Source organism: Exophiala mesophila (genome assembly GCF_000836275.1).
Source record: "Exophiala mesophila strain CBS 40295 unplaced genomic scaffold supercont1.2, whole genome shotgun sequence".
Taxonomy (NCBI): Eukaryota; Fungi; Ascomycota; class Eurotiomycetes; order Chaetothyriales; family Herpotrichiellaceae; genus Exophiala; species Exophiala mesophila.
In genome coordinates this window covers 1,010,752-1,029,642 of record NW_015622505.1, presented here as the reverse complement: position 1 = coordinate 1,029,642, position 18,891 = coordinate 1,010,752, and the positions used below count along the sequence as shown (strand labels likewise).

Below are 18,891 nucleotides of genomic sequence, written 5' to 3'. Positions count from 1 at the left end.
GATCCGATGACTGTGATCCCCTCCGGCAATCCTGATCCAAGGAGGACAAAATTCCTCGATGGTATCTGCCACCGCTGTTGGACTTTAGCGGACAAACTGCTTTCTCTCACTTAGCTCAGAACCACATCCCGCTTCAATCCTTAACCCCCCAATATGCCATCTCGGGCCTTAAGCCGGCCCCACGTCAAACAGTATTTACGGGGGTCGTGGTCAATCTGCAATCCCACTGCTCGGATCTTAATGCGGCCGCTGGCGCAAAAGAATGCTTGAAGGTCATCTCAAAACCAACTGCCTTTGGCTGACCAGGTGAGATGAGAGAAGCAGCTTTTGGGGTTTGACAGAAGTAAAAAGTGATGTCTTGTAGCATTCGGTTTCTATCAAGTTTTATATAGGGAGGTTCAAGATGGTCTAGAGCCTCTTCAGGATGTCATTTACAACTTGGTCGGTGGTAGCTTGACCACCCAAATCAGGGCTGACGAATTTGCCCTCTGCTAGATTTGCATCCACTGCTTTGTAGATGACATTGGCAGCTTCTGGCAGATTAAGGAACTCGAGCATGACACCGACACTTCTGATGGTGGCGATGGGGTTGGCAATACCCTTGCCTTCAATATCAGGAGCCGAGCCGTGACAAGGCTCGCCAATGACGATGCCCTCGCCAACATTGGCCGAAGGCACCAAACCCAAAGAACCAACCAGAGCAGCGGCACCGTCTGAGAGCAAGTCACCGTACAGGTTAGGGGCGACAATGACGTCGTAGTACTGGGGTTGCAGGAATAATTTGTAGACCATACTGTCGACGATCTGCTCTTCGACGCCAATGGAAGAGAATTGAGGTTGAGCCAACGCCTCTCTAGCAGTCGAACGGAACAAGCCATCAGTTTGACTCAAGACGTTGGACTTGTGAGTAATGGTGACCATAGCCTTCTTCTCAGCGCCCTCAGCCGCCTCTCTCATCTTCTGTCGTCGCACCGCAATCTCGCCGGCAATGTTGGCGATCCGCCATGTGGCCTTGCTCGAAATTCGCTTGATGGCCTCGGCGATGGTGCCGTCTCCGGACGGGTCAGGATATGTCTTCTCCTCCTTGACGTACAGATCCTCGGTGTTTTCACGCACAATGACCAGATCGATCGGGTGTGGTGTAGGGGAAGCGAATGCGGGCGATGCCGTCGTCTTGCATGGTCGAACGTTGGCGTACAGAGACAGCTTCTTGCGCAGAGCTACAATCGGCGATGTGTATCCGGCGACTTTGGTGGTGGGGGAGCTGTGTGGAGAGTTTCAAGTCAGTTTGGCGGAATAAGAACAGTATAGGGATGCTCGGAAGGTTGTTCTTTGTTGGGTTTCTCGGTCTTCTTTGTCCTTTTTCCATGTCCAATACCCTCCAGTAGCATGGAGCGGGGGGATATCGCGTGCACACAAAAATAAGAGGACATATATGAATGATCATACCTCACTGCTCCAAATAGAGCACCGTCACATTCCTTCTGAAGTGTCTCCACCGTCTTGTCTGGCAACGCCGTTCCCGTCTGCTTGAAGTGCTCGTACCCGGCATCGAGGTCCACAAAGGAGAAATTCAATCCCAGTGATGATGGCAAGGATTCCAACACGCGTCGACCGGCCTGTAATTGAGCGAGAAAGGTAGGTTAGCTGTGAGACGAGCAAGGTAGGTGTTGCCCTGGTGTTGGAGGAAACAGAGATTTGTGGTCCACTGAGTTAAGTCCGGCGGACACGGCGACCGGACAATCGAGAGACAGTGGATTCGACGCCTCTGTTCATGTTGGATGCATTGCTGAGTGTATAGTGTATCTGGCTACGTACCGGGATGACCTCTCGGCCAATACCATCACCGGGGATCAAGCCTGCGTTCGTCAAGTCAGATTGGCATCTTCAAGAGCAAGTGACAGCTAGCGGCACGTCGCAAATCTGTCTCCTGTACCAACATACCTATTCTCAATGTCCTACTCGCAGCCATAGCTTCCTCGTCTGTTGTCGCAACCTGTTTGAATTCAGTGTGACTGGAGTTTCGCAGTTGGAGAAAAGGAAAAAAAGTTGAACGAGGCTGCGCTTGCTTGCTCGCTCACTTTCGACACAAACTTTCTCCACCTTTCCGCCTCCGCAAATCGGAGCATCGTCCTTCGGCGGTGCGGAGCAGCACGAGACAGGTACCGTACCGCAAGGCTGTGGATATGGAGGGGGAGGGGGACGGGGAGGGAGGTGAGGAGTGTAGAGAGTAATTAAACAGCCACAATACATTCACTTGTGTTTCTAATGATGTAGGACAAAGTGTCATGATATGCATGGCCATTGTAAGCTTTCTACATGCTACATGTGTGTATAACAGTTGCTTCTAATGTAAGGATCGACTGCTTCTGCTCGAGCTGGACGTTCAATGTCCTTCCTGTCAAATATCCACACGTCACATCACCAGGTATCATTCGTTCACGCATGAAAACTCCTATCCAAATATCCATCATCCGTCAACCGTCAATACCCAACATGATACTCGTTCAGGTTGGAGACCACAGAGCGCATCCCTCTTCAGCGTTCAAGCTGTCTAATCCAACATTCCACTCCAACGTCTATCTTGATTCCAAAAGTCGAGCCAGATTTTCCAACTGCGAATTAAACGACCGAATCTTGTCGAGCATGCCTCCTTCATCAGATAGTGCACTTACATTGCCAGCCACAGTGTGAAGCAAATACTCCACCCCTTCGTCAGCATCATCGCTGCCTTCTTCCAGTGTCTCTTGCTCTCGCTCTAACTCGAGCTCCACTCGACGAGCAGCTTGGCTCAATTGCCACTTCTCGCGCGCATCTTGTTCACATTCCCAATGCTGTCGCCGAACCGCATCACACTTGAGGGCGATTTGTTCCCTCTGTTTGCGGATTTCCATGTATTCTGCCTGTAGACTGGATTTCTCTCGTTTGGCTTTCCGCACTCGCGCTTCGAGGTTGATTCGGTTCTCCACGGCTTCTGACAGTTGGAACAGCTCGTCGTCAAGATCCTGTCCGAATGCTTGGAGAGCACTGCGCTTGTTCTTGCATGTTGCTCGGTCGGACTTCGTTGTCGATGTGGTTGTTTTGTCAAGATCCTCGATTAAGTTGCTGATGGTCTCGCGACAGATTTGGGCAAGGACGTCGACTAGATTTGGCTGTGACCGGGATTGAATACGGGGGGCTTGTGATTCGGTCTCTGCCTCATTCGTCGTGGCATTGCCGTTCTCAACTTCTTCGGATATGGTTGGCAAGGTCCCCAGATTGGTCATTCGGTGTGTCAGGATGGGAAATGTCGATTTGGATGATTTGGGTTTCGATTTCTCTTGCTGCGATAGGCGGTCATTCTCCTTGCTCAGGCGTGGATTCTTGGATCTTGGTTTTTTGACCGCTGCCGCTGGCGTCGTTGGCTCCGGCGAGCTTTCCTGGACATATGTCTCGTCTTCATCCTCCTCGTCTGCACCGTTCGGCGTGCGGTCAAGAAGCTTGGCAGCGATGCCGTGCCGGTTGGGCGTCGTTTCACCATCGTCAATTCGGTCGGCGACGTCCGCATTGTCAGCTTCGACGGCTTCATCAGCTTCTAACGTCGTGGTCGAGTTATCAGGCAGCGCAGTGTCTTCGGTCTCGTTGCCTATAGTAGGCTCCTCCAAAGTGGATTCTTCAACTTGGCTTTGGTCGGAAACACGTTTTTTCTTGCGACCCAGCACGACCAATTTCCGCTTTTTCCTCTTCTTTGGTTTGGAAGGTGCTATCGACGAAGAGTCCAATGTTGAGGACTCTATTAGTGACTGATCTATCGTTGTTTCTCGAATAACATCTCTCGAGTCGTCAACATACTCATCGGCCTCGGAATCTTCCTCAAGTGTAGGTTCATTGTTTTCAATGTCAGGGTGGAAACTAGTATCTTCCGCCAGAGCTTGTCCCTCTTGCTGAGGCGCAGCTTTGGGGCTCGACAGGGGACGATCGCTGGCTGGCTCTTCAGCCTCATGTGATACTAGTGGTTCATTTTCCTTCTCAGTCTTTTCGATGCCGTTGAGCCCATCCGTCGTAGGAGGATTTGATTGGTCATCTGAATTTGCGTCCTCCGCAATTGTGAAGATCTGACTGGCTCTTTTTGCTGAAGACCGAGTCGAACGTGTTTGGGAAGGGATCTCAACAACAACAGGGTTCGTTTGTACTGATATAGGTGTTTTGAATGCATGCGAGTTTGAAAGTCGCCTTCTCTTAGCCGATCGACCTTCTGTCATTTGTGGTGTCTGCGAAGTCGCCCGAGACTGGTTCGAACTTCGTCTTGTCTCGCGGACATTGCTGGTGGTCGGTGCTTGGCCGGTTCTCACAGAGGGTGTTCGTATGCTCGGCGTCGCCGATGGTTGTCGCGAATTCGAGCGCCTCTGCTGGGGTGTCTGCTTTGTGGACCGTTGTGAACGTGCCGAACTGGGGAAAGCAAATCCAAAGTCCACGTGATCGACCTTGCGGGAGGCAGCACCTCTTTGCCGCATCTGTTGTCGTTGTTGTCTATCATTCCCCATATCGATAGTTCGAGCGACCTGTCCATGTCCAGCATGTTGGCTGCTATTAGCGCTCTGGCGTCGCAAACTTCTGTCTGGTTGAGTAGCCGAGGACATTGCGGTCGTTGGGGTTTAGCGGTCCCCAAGCGTCGCTGCAAAATCGAATCATTGGAATGTGAGATGACGGATGACGCTGGTGAATCAATGTTCCCCAGATATGCGATTATCAGCACATCATATCCTCACGCGTTTGGCCGCAAGTTGAGACGCGTCGTGGCGTGAATGCCCCCGGACAGGCCGAGGATTATCCGGCTTGGCAATTAGCTGCGAGTCTGTTGAAGATGGGCTCCCTCCATACGGCCAATTGCAATAATAGCCATTCACAGACGACTTCACTGAGCAGCATGTGGGATTTCTCTTGCAACCCGAGCAGTGTGTATGCTCGACTCTGAACTCTTTCAGCACTTGTAACGAACCATGTCTTGGTTCTGGGGCGGAGGCCAAAAAGACCCCAAGAATGATCCTGCAAAATCTCTGGATCAAGACCTCAAGAAGTTCCTGGATGAGCAGCAACCGAAGCCATATTCTCCCGCCGAGCTTCCAACGCCCAAGACAGAGAAGCCAATCATTCCGGTGACGCCCGACGTCAGCCATGAACCCACCGAGCGTGCGCTGCCAAAAGAGTCCCTATTCCAAGATGGTCGATACAAAGATATCTGGAAGACCTATGTCCCCCAAGTAGAAATGGATGCTGCAACAAACACTCCAGTCGATAGAGTCCTCAATGCGCGGAAGGATCGGAGACAAACCATTCACAGGGCGGCACTGGAGAATTGCGCCTTTGAACAACAAATGCAGCAAGATTGCTTGACAGGAGGAACATGGTCCCAAAAGATCAGAGGCAAAATGACTCTTTGCCACGAAGAGAACAAAGCCTACAATCGTTGTTACAGTCTTCAGGCAAAGTTTCTGCAAGCATTAGGCTACATGGCCAACCCGAACAACACGGATGAGGACGAGGAAAGAATTCAGATGCACGCAGATAAGCTGTATCACCGCATGATGGATTACGAGGCCGAGGTGGATGAAGCCAGGCGGAATGATCGCCCAATACCCCCGCTCTCATCCTTGTTCAGCCCCAACCAAGCAGCTCCCACACTCTCACAACTGGTGCTCCCTCCAGCAATGGCAGGAAAGATGAAAAAGCCTTTGGATGAGTACGCTCCACACGAAAGAGAATTGGCGGCAAAAGCAGCCATAGAGGAAGCCAAGGTGTCTGATGCATACGCGAGAGACCTCTTCACTTACACTGTAACGATGAATCAGGAACGAAAAGAACGACAGAAATGGCTGACAAAGGCTTTTGGCGATACCATTGGCAAATTCCTCATTCCCGATGGCCCAAATCAGGAGCCATCCGCAAACGCGCAGTCATATGATCTCGAAGAACTGGAAAGGAGAATTTGGCAAGGGCCTGGCAAGGATTCCAAATGAAGCCATGATTCTGCACCACCACCTGGGGAGGCATTTTCAGTCTCCTGACAAGAACTCCTCACAGCTCGAATAAATGTCCTTGGGCTTTTTCGCCTGTAAGAACCATCTGCCTTACAGCATGGCCATCGAGGCGACCTGGACTTCGATCGGCAATCATGAGGCAACGGATCAAGGCACTCAAGGTGCAGCAGAGGGCTCCATCAAGCCACTTGTGCCTAAACCAACGGCCATAAAAAGCCTTGTGAACAGAGAGATGCACTATTTCAGTCGAGGTCGAATAGCCGGTCTTAAAGACAAGTGGACATTAGAAACATGCAGTCTATCAACACAACAGACGACATCTTGTATCAGATGCTTGGTTGGTTCAACGTTTGTCGCACCCAAAATATCCCCCGACTCGGCAGGCATCACCATGTGCCCGAACAGGAAGGTGATACCACGAGCAGAATATTCAAGATGAGAGACAAGAGGTTTGGAATTCCACCTTCTTCTCTGGTCATAGTCTTTATTCTGAAAAAATTATCCGATTGACGACGGGGAACTAGGGTGTGTGATTGTGGGGCCGAGGGCCCTGCACGATGTCACTACCGAAGCCTTCCTGGTCTACGGGAGAAATGAAACCGAGGCCTCGCAATCTGACCATCAGGCTTGATTGTGTTATTAGCTCTGTGAGGTTCTTCGCCTTCCTATAGTAGACAAGACCTCATGTATTATAAGCATTTAATTCTCTACTCATACTGCATTATTTCTTGTGTGAAGCGCGGCAATGTTCACAAGGAATTGGACGCCTATTCTAACCGAGCGTCAATGATCCGCGCTTGGAGAGACTCTTTAGGGCGGGGTGCGTGGAGTCCAGAATCACATCATTCCTTTGGGTTTGAACATTATTTTATCAGTTTCATTGTATTGCCTAGAGAGTCATCGTTTTCCCTTCCCTCGGTCCTGACAACAGCGGAATGACATCAAGATTGGATGACAACGAAGCCCGTTAAAAGATCCACATCTCGATGAATGTTTCATCTTCCATATCCCATCGCCACTACCTTCCTGGCCGTCCTTCTGTCTGTATTGGTTTACCGATGGGCTGAGTCCAAAGCCGCCATGGGCATGTTCAGACGACAATCTACTATGGAAGATAGCAGCCATGACCCAACCACATCTCCTGTCGAGGCCGACATGCCTGCGTCCGTAGAGCAGGAAGCGCCTCTGTTGCAACTCCCCAGCGAAATCATTTACCAGATACTGTCCCACCTCCCCTGCCAATCTCTGGTGTCGCTAGCCCGGTGCTGTCGACAATTGCAAGGCCTCACCCAATCCGATCTACTCTGGGCGGACTTGCTTCGAGCCAACATCCCTCCTCAAGACTTTCCACCCGACCCATATCCCTCCTCCTCATATCGCGACCTCTATATAACCCATCACCCGTATTGGTTTCTCTCTCGTCACAAGATATGGATCTCAGATGAGCCTCATGTTGGAAGAGTGATGATATGTCGATTTGATCCTAGACGAGGTTGCATTGAAGGGTACCGGCTCCTGGCCGAAAGAAGTCCATTCACTGGTGTGACATGGCCTTATGACACAAATGTTCACATTCACATGTTCCACCCTCGTGTGCATCTATGGTTGGACGACCCGATTCTGAAACTACCACATGATGTGATTCCATTCAACACAAGACAGGGTTGGTGGGAAGGCGAGATCAAGATGAGTGTGGGTAGACCCGGCCACAATACATCGGCCTCGTTTTTCCTCAGTCGAGACATCCCACCTCGGTTACAAAATAAGAGCATGGAACTCTGGCCTCCACGGACGATCCCCAACATGCCCCGGGTGCGTGCTGTGAGTATCGATAAATTCAGAGGTCATGGCCACAAGCCACAAAAATATGACGAAATATCGCAGACGACTTTTCGAATGAGACATTGGTCGCAGTTCACCACGGGGATGTCGCAATTCGGCATTCGCATTGGAGAAGAGGTCAGCACATGGAGCACCATCGATCCTGTTCTTTATACTCCCACCAAGGAGAAACCATATCAAGGCATCTATGTCGGCGACTATGCTGGACACGGGTGTGAGTTTCTGTTGATTATGCAGACGGAGAAAGCGCCTTCGCCCCCACCTAGTCCGGCGGCAAGTCGCTACCTCCGTGTCCTTCCTGGAGATTCAGACGAGGAAGGTGACACACCCATTCCGGACTCTTTCGATACCACACCGGTACATGATCCAGATGAGGGAAAATTCCACGGCGCAATAGAAGGAGTAAAATTGACAGGCGATCCCAATATTCCTCGCGGAGAACATACCTTCATCGCAGATGATATTGGCCCGGGAGGACTGATCAGGATCGCGGAGGAGAAGCCGTTCCAAGGGGCAAGAATTGTTCGAAGTCGCGGTCATGTGGCCGCACGCGGGTTTCAAAATGGTAAGTTGTAGTTAATATATGCTGTGCGCGTTGTCATGCCGGCAAACTAACCATTGACCAGACGAATTCATCGAGTCCCAGCTGATCATGGTCAATCACAATCTGCTGGCGCAGTACTGGCTGACCTTTGGTCACATAGCCTACTATCAGAGGATCGATATTGACCAGTTGCTCAACGACACTTTCGGTTAATTTCGATGAATCGGTCATCGACTCACTTATGATAGCGGCGGAGGCGCAGGATCATGTGGCTCAGGATGGAGCTTCTACGGCACAGAAGACGCATGTACGAAAGTATGAATGAACATAGACGATAATTGATTGAACAAAGTGAAGAAGATAGGTGCCGTTATAGAGTGGAGTTCAACCGAAGCCTACTGTATGTAACCTGGCTGGTCCAAACCTACGCATCTGCCTTTGCCTTTCTTCATATTCCACAACACATACGCCATCAACGCCCCAGTAATGCACCAAATATCAATCGCACTCGACAAGACACATAGGCTTGTCTGGATATCGTCTCTCAAGGGTTCTCCTGAGTTTTCTTTCTTCGTTTTCCTCCTCCATCTCCATCTTTCACCTCCTCCTTTCAAACCAACCACTGCTACCCATAACTGCCACAGACTGATCCATGACCCACTCGCCCACGCCCAAGTATCGGTCCACCCAACTCTGAATCTCCTTGCTCTCACCGATCGACGATGACTTGATACTGGTAGGTCTACTGTTAGTCAGTCTGGTTCTGGGGTCGGAGAATTGAGCAGCGTCGCATTGGGTTCGATAGATAGAACACAATTCGCGGAGGAGAGTACGCACGTCAGACCAGTGCTTCGCTTGACACCGGCCAGAAAAGCAGAAATCAATACGGCGTCGAACGCATAGTGGGTGAGACGTCCGAGCTAGTTTGATGCGATGTTAGCTTCCAGGGTTATGGTCCACGAGGGTAGAGGACGGGGTTGGGGAGGACATACAACCATGTTTAAATTGAGGATAGCTTTGTGGAGAATGTATGGAATGAGGTGCGTAGTAATGTATCAGACAGCCTTTATAAGTATGGAGTTTGGACGAAGCGGTAGGTACTGGTCAAAGTAAAGGTATGCGGCGAAATATCGTGCCTGGTGTCGTCCGACTCACATGTGTCGCAGATGGAAGTAGTCGGAGCAAGTAACGAGTAGTGATTGGCAAAGTCAGGCTCGAGGGGCCCCTCACAGGAGGACCCTCGGTCAGGATAATCGCCCAGGCACCCAACAGGTAGTGCCAGTGGCAGGCCTCGGGCACGCAGGTCACGCCTGTCACCCGATTCAGCCGCCCGGAGAATTGTTCTTGCAGCTTCCGTGCCTGAGACAGATGGGCGGGAATAGATGCTCGAGGAGCGCTCGCTTATCTTATCGTCACCTGATTTGGGGTGCACCCTCCGTGTCATCTCAGGACGAAGGTGAGGGGTTGGAAGCTTCCAACGCGTATCTACAGGCTACAGAGTCACCACTGGCCAAGGCCAATCCCACATGCTTTGACCTGCCGTGCCTGTTGGACCCATTGGTACTGGGCCCGTGGGTGCTGCCGCTGGAGCTCCAGCTCCAACAAAAGCATTCAATTAGCCTTTTCAGCGTTTTGGCGTCCTTTGACCAAATTCACGCATCTCTTTAGGCGGCGCCTTGGTGGAGGAGGTACGCATTGTTGGATCGACTATAAAGCCCAGAGGACCCCAAGGACCCCTCTTTTTGCCCTCAACCCCCACCTAACCCTCTGTTCCTAGACTCAACTCGGCGCCAAAAACAACCATCTCCGTTAACATTTCCCACTGAATCTCAAGCCAGTGGATTCATCCACTCCCCATCGCATTGCGGTTATCGAAACCGACCCGTCTCATTCGTTGATTTTCAGTGAGCTCGACCCTCTCACGTAGCCCTGTGTGTTGTGCTAGTAATATCCTTGGGTGTCTGTAGGCTAAGATAAGCGTGACGTGAGAGCTCCATACTTTGAGATGCTGCGATTATGGGTCCTGGCGACCCTTAGTAACATTGAGCCTGCTCAACCATTGCTTTTTTCTGGCAACAGTAGCAACGCAAAAACAACACTCAGCTTTTCCCTCCTTCCTGCTCTTTTCAGAATCTTCATCTTTATCCGTATTCACTTCTGCTAGTGATACTCTCTCGTAAGTTTCTACACTCCCTTTGAGCAAAAGTCCGGTCTGTGACAGGTCTGAAACCACCCTTGCTGACCGCATTAGTTTGCCCGCAGGTTGGACACCGCCTGTACCCCATAAAACCCCTCCGCTGCCTGCGCCTACAACAGTACCCTTTCAGCTCAAAAGACAATCAAGAACAAGACTTCAAACACAGGCAAAATGGGTGACGCTCTCCTTCATCTCAGCAACCGTACCAAGTTGGAATGGCAGGCCAACTTGAATACGGAGTATACTCCAGCGCGGAACCACCGCAGAACCAGCATCATTGGTACCATTGGTATGTTGGGAGACAATGAGCATTGATAAGACTTTCAAGTACTAATCACAATGTTCAGGCCCAAAGACCAATTCCGCTGAGAAGATCACAATGCTCAGAAAAGGTATGTCTTCCTTCCATACTCTTGAAGTCAAGTCGAGACCTGCACTAACCTTGTGACAGCCGGACTCAACGTTGTCCGAATGAACTTCTCCCACGGCTCATACGAGGTAGCCACCGTAACACCGCGAGACCTAAATCTATTCTGACCTTGACCAGTACCACCAAAGCGTGATCGACAATGCCAGACAATCAGCCAAGGAATATCAAGGACGACCTGTGGCCATTGCCCTCGATACTGTTAGTTGATGTGCCCAACGATATGGTTGCCTCGCTAATATGAGAAACAGAAAGGCCCCGAAATCAGAACTGGCAATACTCCTGGTGACAAGGACATTCCTATCCAGGCAGGGCTGGAACTCAACCTGACCACGGACGACAAATATGCCACTGCCAGCGACGATAAGAACCTGTGAGTGAACAGCAGCTGCCCAATAGAACAAGGACTGACGTCAAGTAGATACGTCGACTACAAGAACATCACCAAGGTGATTGATACTGGCAAGCTGATCTACGTCGACGATGGAATTCAATCCTTTGAAGTGCTCTCTGTGATCGACAGCCAAACCATCCGTATCCGAGCCCTCAACAACGGCCAGATCTCTTCCAAGAAAGGCGTGAACCTTCCTGGTACCGATGTTGATCTCCCTGCCCTCTCCAAGAAAGATATCGCCGACTTGCAGTTTGGTGTCAAGAATGGTGTCGATATGATCTTTGCCTCGTTCATCCGCCGTGGAGAGGACATCAAGCATATCCGTTCAGTTCTGGGACAAGAAGGCAAAGAGATTCAAATCATTGCCAAGATTGAGAACCAGCAAGGTGTGAACAACTTTGACGAGATTCTCGAGCAAACCGACGGAGTCATGGTCGCCCGTGGTGATCTCGGTATCGAAATCCCCGCCGCCAAGGTCTTCATTGCACAAAAGATGATGATTGCAAAGTGCAACTTGAAGGGCAAGCCTGTCATCTGCGCCACACAGATGTTGGAGTCAATGACCAACAACCCCCGACCAACCCGTGCTGAAGTGTCTGACGTCGCTAATGCAGTTCTTGATGGCGCTGATTGTGTCATGTTGTCCGGAGAGACCGCCAAAGGCAGCTACCCCAAGGAAGCCGTAACAATGATGCACGAGACGTGCTTGTTGGCAGAAGTGGCGATCCCTTATGCTAACACCTTTGACGAGCTGAGAAGTAGTGCTCCCAGACCCATTGACACTGCCGAATCCATTGCCATTTCAGCTGTTGGTGCCAGTATGGAATTGAATGCAGGTGCCATCCTTGTCTTGACCACCAGGTGAGTTTGTCATGATCTTCCAAGTCTTGAGCCGTGTTATTAACCCTCGACAGTGGCTCATCTGCCCGACTTCTCTCCAAGTATCGCCCCGTCTGCCCTATCATCATGGTCACACGAAATGCCACTGCGTCCAGATATGCCCACTTGTACCGTGGCGTCTACCCATTCCTGTTCCCAGAACCCAAACCCGACTTCGCGGGAGTCGACTGGCAAGAAGATGTGGACAAGCGATTGAAGTGGGGTATTTCCAGGGCCATTCAACTTGGTGTCCTTAACAAAGGCGATGCCGTCGTCTGTGTGCAAGGATGGAGAGGTGGACGTGGTCATACCAACACCATCCGTGTTGTCCCTGCTGAGGAGGATTTGGGTCTGGCTGTTGATTGACTTACAACGGCAGGTGAATTCTTTGGCACGCCAACCAAGTCGAAGCAGTTCACATTCTCACCACCAACATCACCACGAGTCAAGTCTCGACCGGTCTCACGGGGGCTTCCTACACGAGGGTAAGGGATGGTGTGTTCGAAGCTCATGACACGGGAATGCGATGCAAAACGATTGTTCGAGGTAACAGCGTACTTGACCGAGGAGTTGATGTCCTGATTAGCAACCTGACTTATGAGGAATGTTTATCTGTAATGCAAGGCAATGATCCTTGAAAATTCCGCCTGATGTTTATTCTGTTGGCTGATGCTCTACGCATGTAGGAGTGATATTTCGCTGTCGCCTCCGCCTTGAAACGGGACTTTGGGCTCGCCTTCAACGTTGTTAATAACTGCAGTCGGTCGTGTCTTATTGGAGCGTGGAAATTCCAGACGTCTCTTTATACGTGGTCCTGCCCAAAAAATCTCAGGCCGTAGCTTGCCAATTCACGTGACAGGACTGACAACATGGGTGGGCTGTGGTGGCTGCTCTTAGCACCGACAAGTCAAGACCACAAAGGGGCCAAAAAGAACATTTGTGGTAGAAGACACGATGGTGCTAATCCTTCCATGTCGAAGCTGAGAAAGAGTCTCGCTGGTCATAAACAACACATGTGATCTTACTGAGATATCAAGTATAACACTTTGTCCAACATCGATTAAAGGTCAAATATGGAGATGCGGGATGTCTCGGCGTAGACCCAGGATCCAATACTCTAAGGATTCTATTTGGGTGAAGGGTGTCATGGCTTGTCTGCTTGCTTGCGGAAAGGCGATAGATCACCGGTGAAAATGATGTATGATCAACCATGCACGTAATGGCATGAGAGCTTATATGACTTCTCTAACTCGTTGATACAGCAAAACAAGTAGTCGTAAGCAGTAGAATCTCGACGTTGAGATCTATCGTATGTCGAATTTCCTGGGGACGACCTTCCACCATCCACCAAGGTTCCAAGTCAATTTCCCCGTTTCACATTCAGCCGGTCACGGTCACTCACGCTGGTTTTAGCTCTTACTTTCGGCCCCTCCCATCATCTACATTCTACCAAGTGTCAAATCCACATGCAACCTATTGACAATTCTCGCGCGTTCTTCCTCAGTCAGATTCAACACCTGGCCTCCATGCCTCCTTGACATTGATTTAACCATTAAGCGTCTTTCCTTATTCCGATCTCAATTGCCAATCCCCGTCAGCTTCGATATCTCTCTGTTCTTGTCAGCCAGCCCGATCTGCTCCTGGATCCGTTCGTCAGGCTCCGCACTTCTTAAAATCCACCTGTCACAAACGGCCCCCCCAGCGTCCGTGCAAGCCAGAACCCTTACTCGTGTCCTTCGATCCTGAAGCACCTGGTGCTGCTTCAACCCGACAATATCCTCTCGACCTCTCGATCGGCCGATTCTCACGAGAGAAGGCGGTTCGAGCCTAGCTATGGCACAGGACAAGGACAACGCGGCCAAAGCGGTCGCCGTGCGGCCCAAGATGCCTGGCTTCACCGATTCATTCTGGTCCGCCGACTATGCCGGTGGATTAGGGGTCTTGTTCGAAAAGCTGCACCAGGGTGTGGTCGAGAACCAGCAGATACTGTCCATTGCCAGCATGCGGGCCGACGCCGAGGAGATGTACAGTGATCGGTTAGGAGACATTGCACCCACTATCGATCGCATGGCGGGAGGCTTTGCAAGAGACGATGGTGCAAGCGTGCGCAAGGTAGGACGGTTTCTTCAATATTCACAATAATTCAAACGTACACTCACACTTCTCTTACAGGCTTACGAAGGCGTCCGCGGCGAAATGGTCGAAGCCACCAAGAGTCACAAGAAGATTGCCGACAACATTCGAGAACTTGTGGTGAACCCTTTTTCGCGGTGGTGCGACTCACATGCGACAAGAATACAAAATTCCCAAGATGACCTCCAAGCCAAGATCAAAGCCCTCGATCGTCAGTCCGATGCAGTCAAGAAATTGCGCAGTCATTATTTCAACAAGTGCAGACTGGTGGAAGATTTGGAAGAGGAGAATAAAATGGCGTTTCAGACAGCCGCCCAAGAGAGTCCCAAGCCACAAAGCCCTCCTCCCAAGATCATCTTACCGGAAGATGACATTGATGAGTTGCCTATAGACATTGGAGACAAGTCCTATTCTCCCGACGAAGTCAAAGTCTTGTTGACAAGAATGTTGAACGTCATCCCACTTGGTGAATTCAAAGTCCCTATATTAGGAACTTATCAGAATGTCTCCTCAGGCTCTGACATTACCGACTACATTCAGAAGCATATGGGTGCACCTACCGTGGGCTATGCTGAGCAGATTGGACAGGATTTGGTTGATCGAGGTTTCTTACGGCTCGTGGGCAATATGGGCAATACCTTCGCCAACAGCTCCCGCATGAAGTATCAATGGAAGCCTCGAGCTTTCAAGATCTCAGGAATTCCGGAGAAGAAGATCATTATCAGCCGATCAACTACCAACTCTTCACTTGATGCTTTGGCCGATTCTCCGATTGGAAACATCACCGAAACCCTACAAACCTGGAATCCTTTGAACAACCCTCATCCTAACGAAACTCCCGCGCAAAGACTGAAGCGAGAAGCAAGAGAAGCCGACGACAAGTATAAAGCAGGTGTGAGGAGGCTAGATCTACTCAGATGCAACCTTGAAGAATCCATGATGGATCATCTCAAATTTCTCGAACGATGCGAGACGGATCGTCTCAAGGCTATCAAGTCGGTGATACTCGATTTCTCGGGTACCATCAGCAACAGTATTCCCTCATTCCAAAGTCAGGTCGATCACATGATGCTTTACCAAGAAACCATCCAGCCCCTGGGCGATCTGCGATATCTCCTAGAGAATTATCGGACGGGACCATTTGCTCCCAAAGTGACGCCGTATGAGAATTACTATGGAAGCGTTGACGATCAGACTTTTGGTGTCGACCTGGAAGCTAGGGCAAGGGCAGATCGAAAACGAGTACCACTCGTTGTCACTTCGATTTTGACCTTCCTAGACAATCATTATCCGGATCTTGAAGGAGACGAAGCGCGAAGAAATATCTGGCTGGTTGATGTTCCTCTGGCAGCTACGCACCATCTACGAAACCAGATCAACAATGGACAGGCCGTGCCGAGAGAAGTGCTGGAGAAGTATGAAGTGCCTATTGTTGCAAGCGTCTTGAAACTGTATCTGCTCGAGCTTCCTGGTAATTTATTTTGTCCTCTTCTGCTGAGTTTAACTAACACATTTAGACTCCCTTGTCTCATCACAAGTCTATGAAATCATCAAGACCATATACGCAACCACCGCAGATGCAACCCCGAATCCAATCTCGAGCGATTCAATTGACGCCACGCCACGAATCAAAGTCTTGCAGTCGACACTGGGTCAGCTTCGTCTAAACAACATTGCTACCTTGGATGCCATCGCTACACATTTCACCCGATTGATTGACCTGACATCAGCCGATGAAGCTTATATTGTCGCACTAGCCCAGTCTCTGGCGCCATGCATCTTACGGCCACGACTCGAGAATTCTCTTACTCTAGAGGAAAAGCACGCCTACCGACTAATCCGTGATCTTTTCGACCACAAAGAAGCCATATTTGGTGAACTCAAACGCCAATCATCTACAGGTGGCTCTGGACCTGCAAACCGTTCTCGAGCTGTGAGCAACGCCAATCCTGATGAGAGCTCTCGGCGGGCGCACATGGAGGCTCGAGCCAGAGCCATCACCGAACAAAGACAGAGAGACAAAAGTCCAGCACCTACGAACAGACATCGTCGCGACAAGAGCACAGATGGCAGCCTCGGACGATTCCCTGTAATTGCAAGCCCACGCCCCGAGCACGGTCGCTCCCCCAGTGGTGTAGGGTTTCCCACCAAGAGGTCCAGTCTGGAAGTTCCAGGAAGCAACGAGTCTTCGCCGGTGCAACAACGAAATCAATCGGCAGTCAACGCGAATTCCTCGGTCAGGGCCGAGCAGGATAGCACCGCAAATGAGGATGATCAAATGCCATCTTCACCAGTGCCAATCCTTCCTAGTACATTCAGCGGAGGTGGACCTGGACCCCACATTCCTCCTCCTTTGGATGACGACAGCAACGATTCCGACACGCAGTCGCCAGTACCACTTCCCAAAGATGACAAGCCAGCTGCAACCAGTGGCTCGATCAAAAGAGTCGCAGCTGTAGGAAGAAATGCTCCGGGAAGCCTGAAGAGAACACCAGTTCCGAGTCAGTTGCAAGGAGTCCAACTGACGGATCGCCCGATGGACGACTTTTCATGAGACAGGATATGATAAACCAAAAAATGGCATTGGTTTTCTAGCGGGTACAAAACATCGAGTTTGACCAACACAGTCGGAAACAGTTTCTTTGAGTGATGATGGATGTATGTTATTCAGGTGTTTTTTTGTTACCGTTGTTGCTCTTACGAAGCTTGGGTGTTTTTGGGCGCCAGCTGTGTCAATCAACCCTTTTTCCAGTTTCGATAGACTTACTAAGGGCAACGGATATCCTACGTGACACACGAATCGACAGGATGGGGGTTACAGCAGCAATCAGTCTCTTCATTTCCTCTAGGAAGAAGATGGGAGCAGAGGGACAATGAATGTCCATATCAGACGGAAGAGTCGACATGATGTCTATTCTGTCATGTCGAATTCAGAAACGACCGGTAGAGCCATTAGGTAACTTATGTAGTGTAAACTCTAGTAAAGGTAACAACGATATCATACATGGATACCTATACCTTTACAGTGGATGTATGTATATTTTTATTTGCCCTTGAAGTCTTTATCAGCAAAAGCCATGTCTGGTCTACTCGTCCACCCCATCATCGTCCATAGACACACACTTTTCTCACATTTAAATCACTCCTTGTCCTCCTACGATCAAAACCCAGCATTCACCAACCCCATCAAGATCCCCACTCCTGCCTTGACACCATCCACAATATGCACTCTCGCACCAAGTTCAAGACCTAATTCCTCCACACAAGCCTGACGAACAACCTCATCCAAACCCGCCATACCCGCGCATCCCAGACAAATCGCATTCACTGGCCCAAGGGGACTCTTGCCCCTTCTCAACAGTCGCTTCGTTGCCTCCTTCATCTTCTCATTAACCTGCTCCGCCGGCAAATCATGTAGATCTGTTGCATTGAGACCTGTGGTTTCGACTCCCGCGAAGCGATTGGATGAAGAACTTCCTCCGCCGAGAAACGTCACTACGCCTTCACTCAAGGCTTCTTCCCAGATTTTACCGGTCGATACGATTCCGAAGGATGAATCGGTTCCTTGTAATAATGCTAGAGATGAGAGGACGCTGGCTTCGAAAATTCCAGTCACGTATCTCCGACGTCCGTTCTCGATCGCTGCACATGCCGCTTGCAGTTCAGATACAAGTGGATGCTGACTGTAGCATGCGACGAGGATTGCGTCGTGATCGTTGAGTAAGGGTAATATATGGGGTAGACAGATGGAAGTGGATGCCGTAGCGTCGGCGGGAGAGTTGATGCTGGGGATTCCTGGGCTGGGGGAGGTGAAATAGGTGATTTGGGTGGTGGGGTTGGTGGTAGGTGAGGAGGATGTTAAGAGTGTGTTGTTGAGTAGTGGTTCGAGAGACCGGGTCATCGAACCACTTGTGTTGGGGTTGATGATGAGAATCCTCGCTGGTCTAGGGGAGGTGGTGGTGGTGGCCATGTTGATGGGCGATTGAATGTGGGGTGAGAAAAAGTGCAGGGGAAGAGGTTCAACTTTCTCTGGAAATGAGATGGTGTTGAAAACTGGAAAGTGAATATTCTCTTTTCCGAATATTGAATTATTAATTCTTCAGGACTTTGAATTTCTTCTGCTTGATAGGTGGGTCGTCGGGTGATGGAAGAATAGTACGGAGTACTGTATGGTTGACAATATCTTTATGTCCGCAAAGATAAGAAAGCAGAAAAAGGAAGGAAAGATTTGATAACGAGAATCGAGACGATTTTTAGACTTTCTAGGTTTCTTCAACGGAAGAAGGAGATGTTCGATTAATAGGTACTAGGTACCTAGTACTTCAATGATCTAGTCAGGACTGAAAGAGTATAGTCATGAACTCGTCAGTTATTAGATATAAGTACTTAAGTAATTGACCCAAGTAAGGTAGCAATGCCAGAGATACTAAGAACCTCAGACGTGAGGAGAAGATAAGA

The 18,891-nt window shown here is 50.1% G+C and overlaps 7 protein-coding genes across 7 annotated transcripts; 4 read left to right on the top strand and 3 right to left on the bottom strand.

Annotated features, from left to right (window-relative positions):
- Positions 1–332: 332 nt before the first annotated feature.
- Positions 333–2,032, bottom strand: PV10_02275 (uncharacterized protein). The gene is made up of 4 exons (XM_016366570.1): positions 1,945–2,032; positions 1,819–1,859; positions 1,450–1,619; positions 333–1,264 (listed from the first exon to the last, which is right to left on the bottom strand). The coding sequence occupies exons 1-4, from the start codon at positions 1,970–1,972 to the stop codon at positions 409–411; spliced, it is 1,095 nt and encodes a 364-aa protein (XP_016226088.1). The 5' UTR covers positions 1,973–2,032; the 3' UTR covers positions 333–408.
- Positions 2,033–2,567: 535 nt separating this feature from the next.
- Positions 2,568–4,619, bottom strand: PV10_02274 (uncharacterized protein; the record flags this gene model as incomplete). The annotated part of the gene is made up of 1 exon (XM_016366569.1): positions 2,568–4,619. The coding sequence occupies one exon, from the start codon at positions 4,617–4,619 to the stop codon at positions 2,580–2,582; it is 2,040 nt and encodes a 679-aa protein (XP_016226087.1). The 3' UTR covers positions 2,568–2,579.
- A 268-nt stretch (positions 4,620–4,887) lies between these two features.
- On the top strand, positions 4,888–6,770 carry PV10_02273 (uncharacterized protein). The gene has a single exon (XM_016366568.1). It carries the CDS (start codon positions 4,980–4,982, stop codon positions 5,994–5,996), a length of 1,017 nt encoding a protein of 338 aa, XP_016226086.1. The 5' UTR covers positions 4,888–4,979; the 3' UTR covers positions 5,997–6,770.
- A 45-nt stretch (positions 6,771–6,815) lies between these two features.
- On the top strand, positions 6,816–8,737 carry PV10_02272 (uncharacterized protein). The gene is made up of 2 exons (XM_016366567.1): positions 6,816–8,424; positions 8,486–8,737. The coding sequence occupies exons 1-2, from the start codon at positions 7,008–7,010 to the stop codon at positions 8,614–8,616; spliced, it is 1,548 nt and encodes a 515-aa protein (XP_016226085.1). The 5' UTR covers positions 6,816–7,007; the 3' UTR covers positions 8,617–8,737.
- Positions 8,738–10,402: 1,665 nt separating this feature from the next.
- PV10_02271 (pyruvate kinase) lies at positions 10,403–13,414 on the top strand. Its single transcript, XM_016366566.1, has 8 exons — positions 10,403–10,579; positions 10,655–10,889; positions 10,948–10,992; positions 11,052–11,098; positions 11,148–11,228; positions 11,279–11,400; positions 11,449–12,282; positions 12,336–13,414. The coding sequence occupies exons 2-8, from the start codon at positions 10,772–10,774 to the stop codon at positions 12,664–12,666; spliced, it is 1,578 nt and encodes a 525-aa protein (XP_016226084.1). The 5' UTR covers positions 10,403–10,579; positions 10,655–10,771; the 3' UTR covers positions 12,667–13,414.
- Positions 13,415–13,777: 363 nt separating this feature from the next.
- PV10_02270 (uncharacterized protein) lies at positions 13,778–17,491 on the top strand. Its single transcript, XM_016366565.1, has 3 exons — positions 13,778–14,412; positions 14,473–15,904; positions 15,951–17,491. Exons 1-3 carry the CDS (start codon positions 14,134–14,136, stop codon positions 16,985–16,987), a joined length of 2,748 nt encoding a protein of 915 aa, XP_016226083.1. The 5' UTR covers positions 13,778–14,133; the 3' UTR covers positions 16,988–17,491.
- Positions 17,443–18,521, bottom strand: PV10_02269 (uncharacterized protein). Its single transcript, XM_016366564.1, has one exon. The coding sequence runs from the start codon at positions 18,401–18,403 to the stop codon at positions 17,594–17,596; it is 810 nt and encodes a 269-aa protein (XP_016226082.1). The 5' UTR covers positions 18,404–18,521; the 3' UTR covers positions 17,443–17,593.
- Between the last annotated feature and the right edge of the window lie 370 nt (positions 18,522–18,891).

Coding starts and splice junctions, on each gene's coding strand:
- PV10_02275 (XM_016366570.1), bottom strand. CDS start 1,972: ATGGCTGCGAGTAGGACATTGAGAATAG. Junction 1,860..1,944: donor GAGTAGGACATTGAGAATAG/GTATGTTGGTAC, acceptor TGACGAACGCAG/GCTTGATCCCCGGTGATGGT. Junction 1,265..1,449: donor GCTCTATTTGGAGCAGTGAG/GTATGATCATTC, acceptor CTCTCCACACAG/CTCCCCCACCACCAAAGTCG.
- PV10_02273 (XM_016366568.1), top strand. CDS start 4,980: ATGTCTTGGTTCTGGGGCGGAGGCCAAAAAGACCCCAAGAATGATCCT.
- PV10_02272 (XM_016366567.1), top strand. CDS start 7,008: ATGTTTCATCTTCCATATCCCATCGCCACTACCTTCCTGGCCGTCCTT. Junction 8,425..8,485: donor CGCACGCGGGTTTCAAAATG/GTAAGTTGTAGT, acceptor ACCATTGACCAG/ACGAATTCATCGAGTCCCAG.
- PV10_02271 (XM_016366566.1), top strand. CDS start 10,772: ATGGGTGACGCTCTCCTTCATCTCAGCAACCGTACCAAGTTGGAATGG. Junction 10,993..11,051: donor GATCACAATGCTCAGAAAAG/GTATGTCTTCCT, acceptor ACCTTGTGACAG/CCGGACTCAACGTTGTCCGA. Junction 12,283..12,335: donor ATCCTTGTCTTGACCACCAG/GTGAGTTTGTCA, acceptor AACCCTCGACAG/TGGCTCATCTGCCCGACTTC.
- PV10_02270 (XM_016366565.1), top strand. CDS start 14,134: ATGGCACAGGACAAGGACAACGCGGCCAAAGCGGTCGCCGTGCGGCCC. Junction 14,413..14,472: donor ATGGTGCAAGCGTGCGCAAG/GTAGGACGGTTT, acceptor CTTCTCTTACAG/GCTTACGAAGGCGTCCGCGG. Junction 15,905..15,950: donor GTATCTGCTCGAGCTTCCTG/GTAATTTATTTT, acceptor TAACACATTTAG/ACTCCCTTGTCTCATCACAA.
- PV10_02269 (XM_016366564.1), bottom strand. CDS start 18,403: ATGGCCACCACCACCACCTCCCCTAGACCAGCGAGGATTCTCATCATC.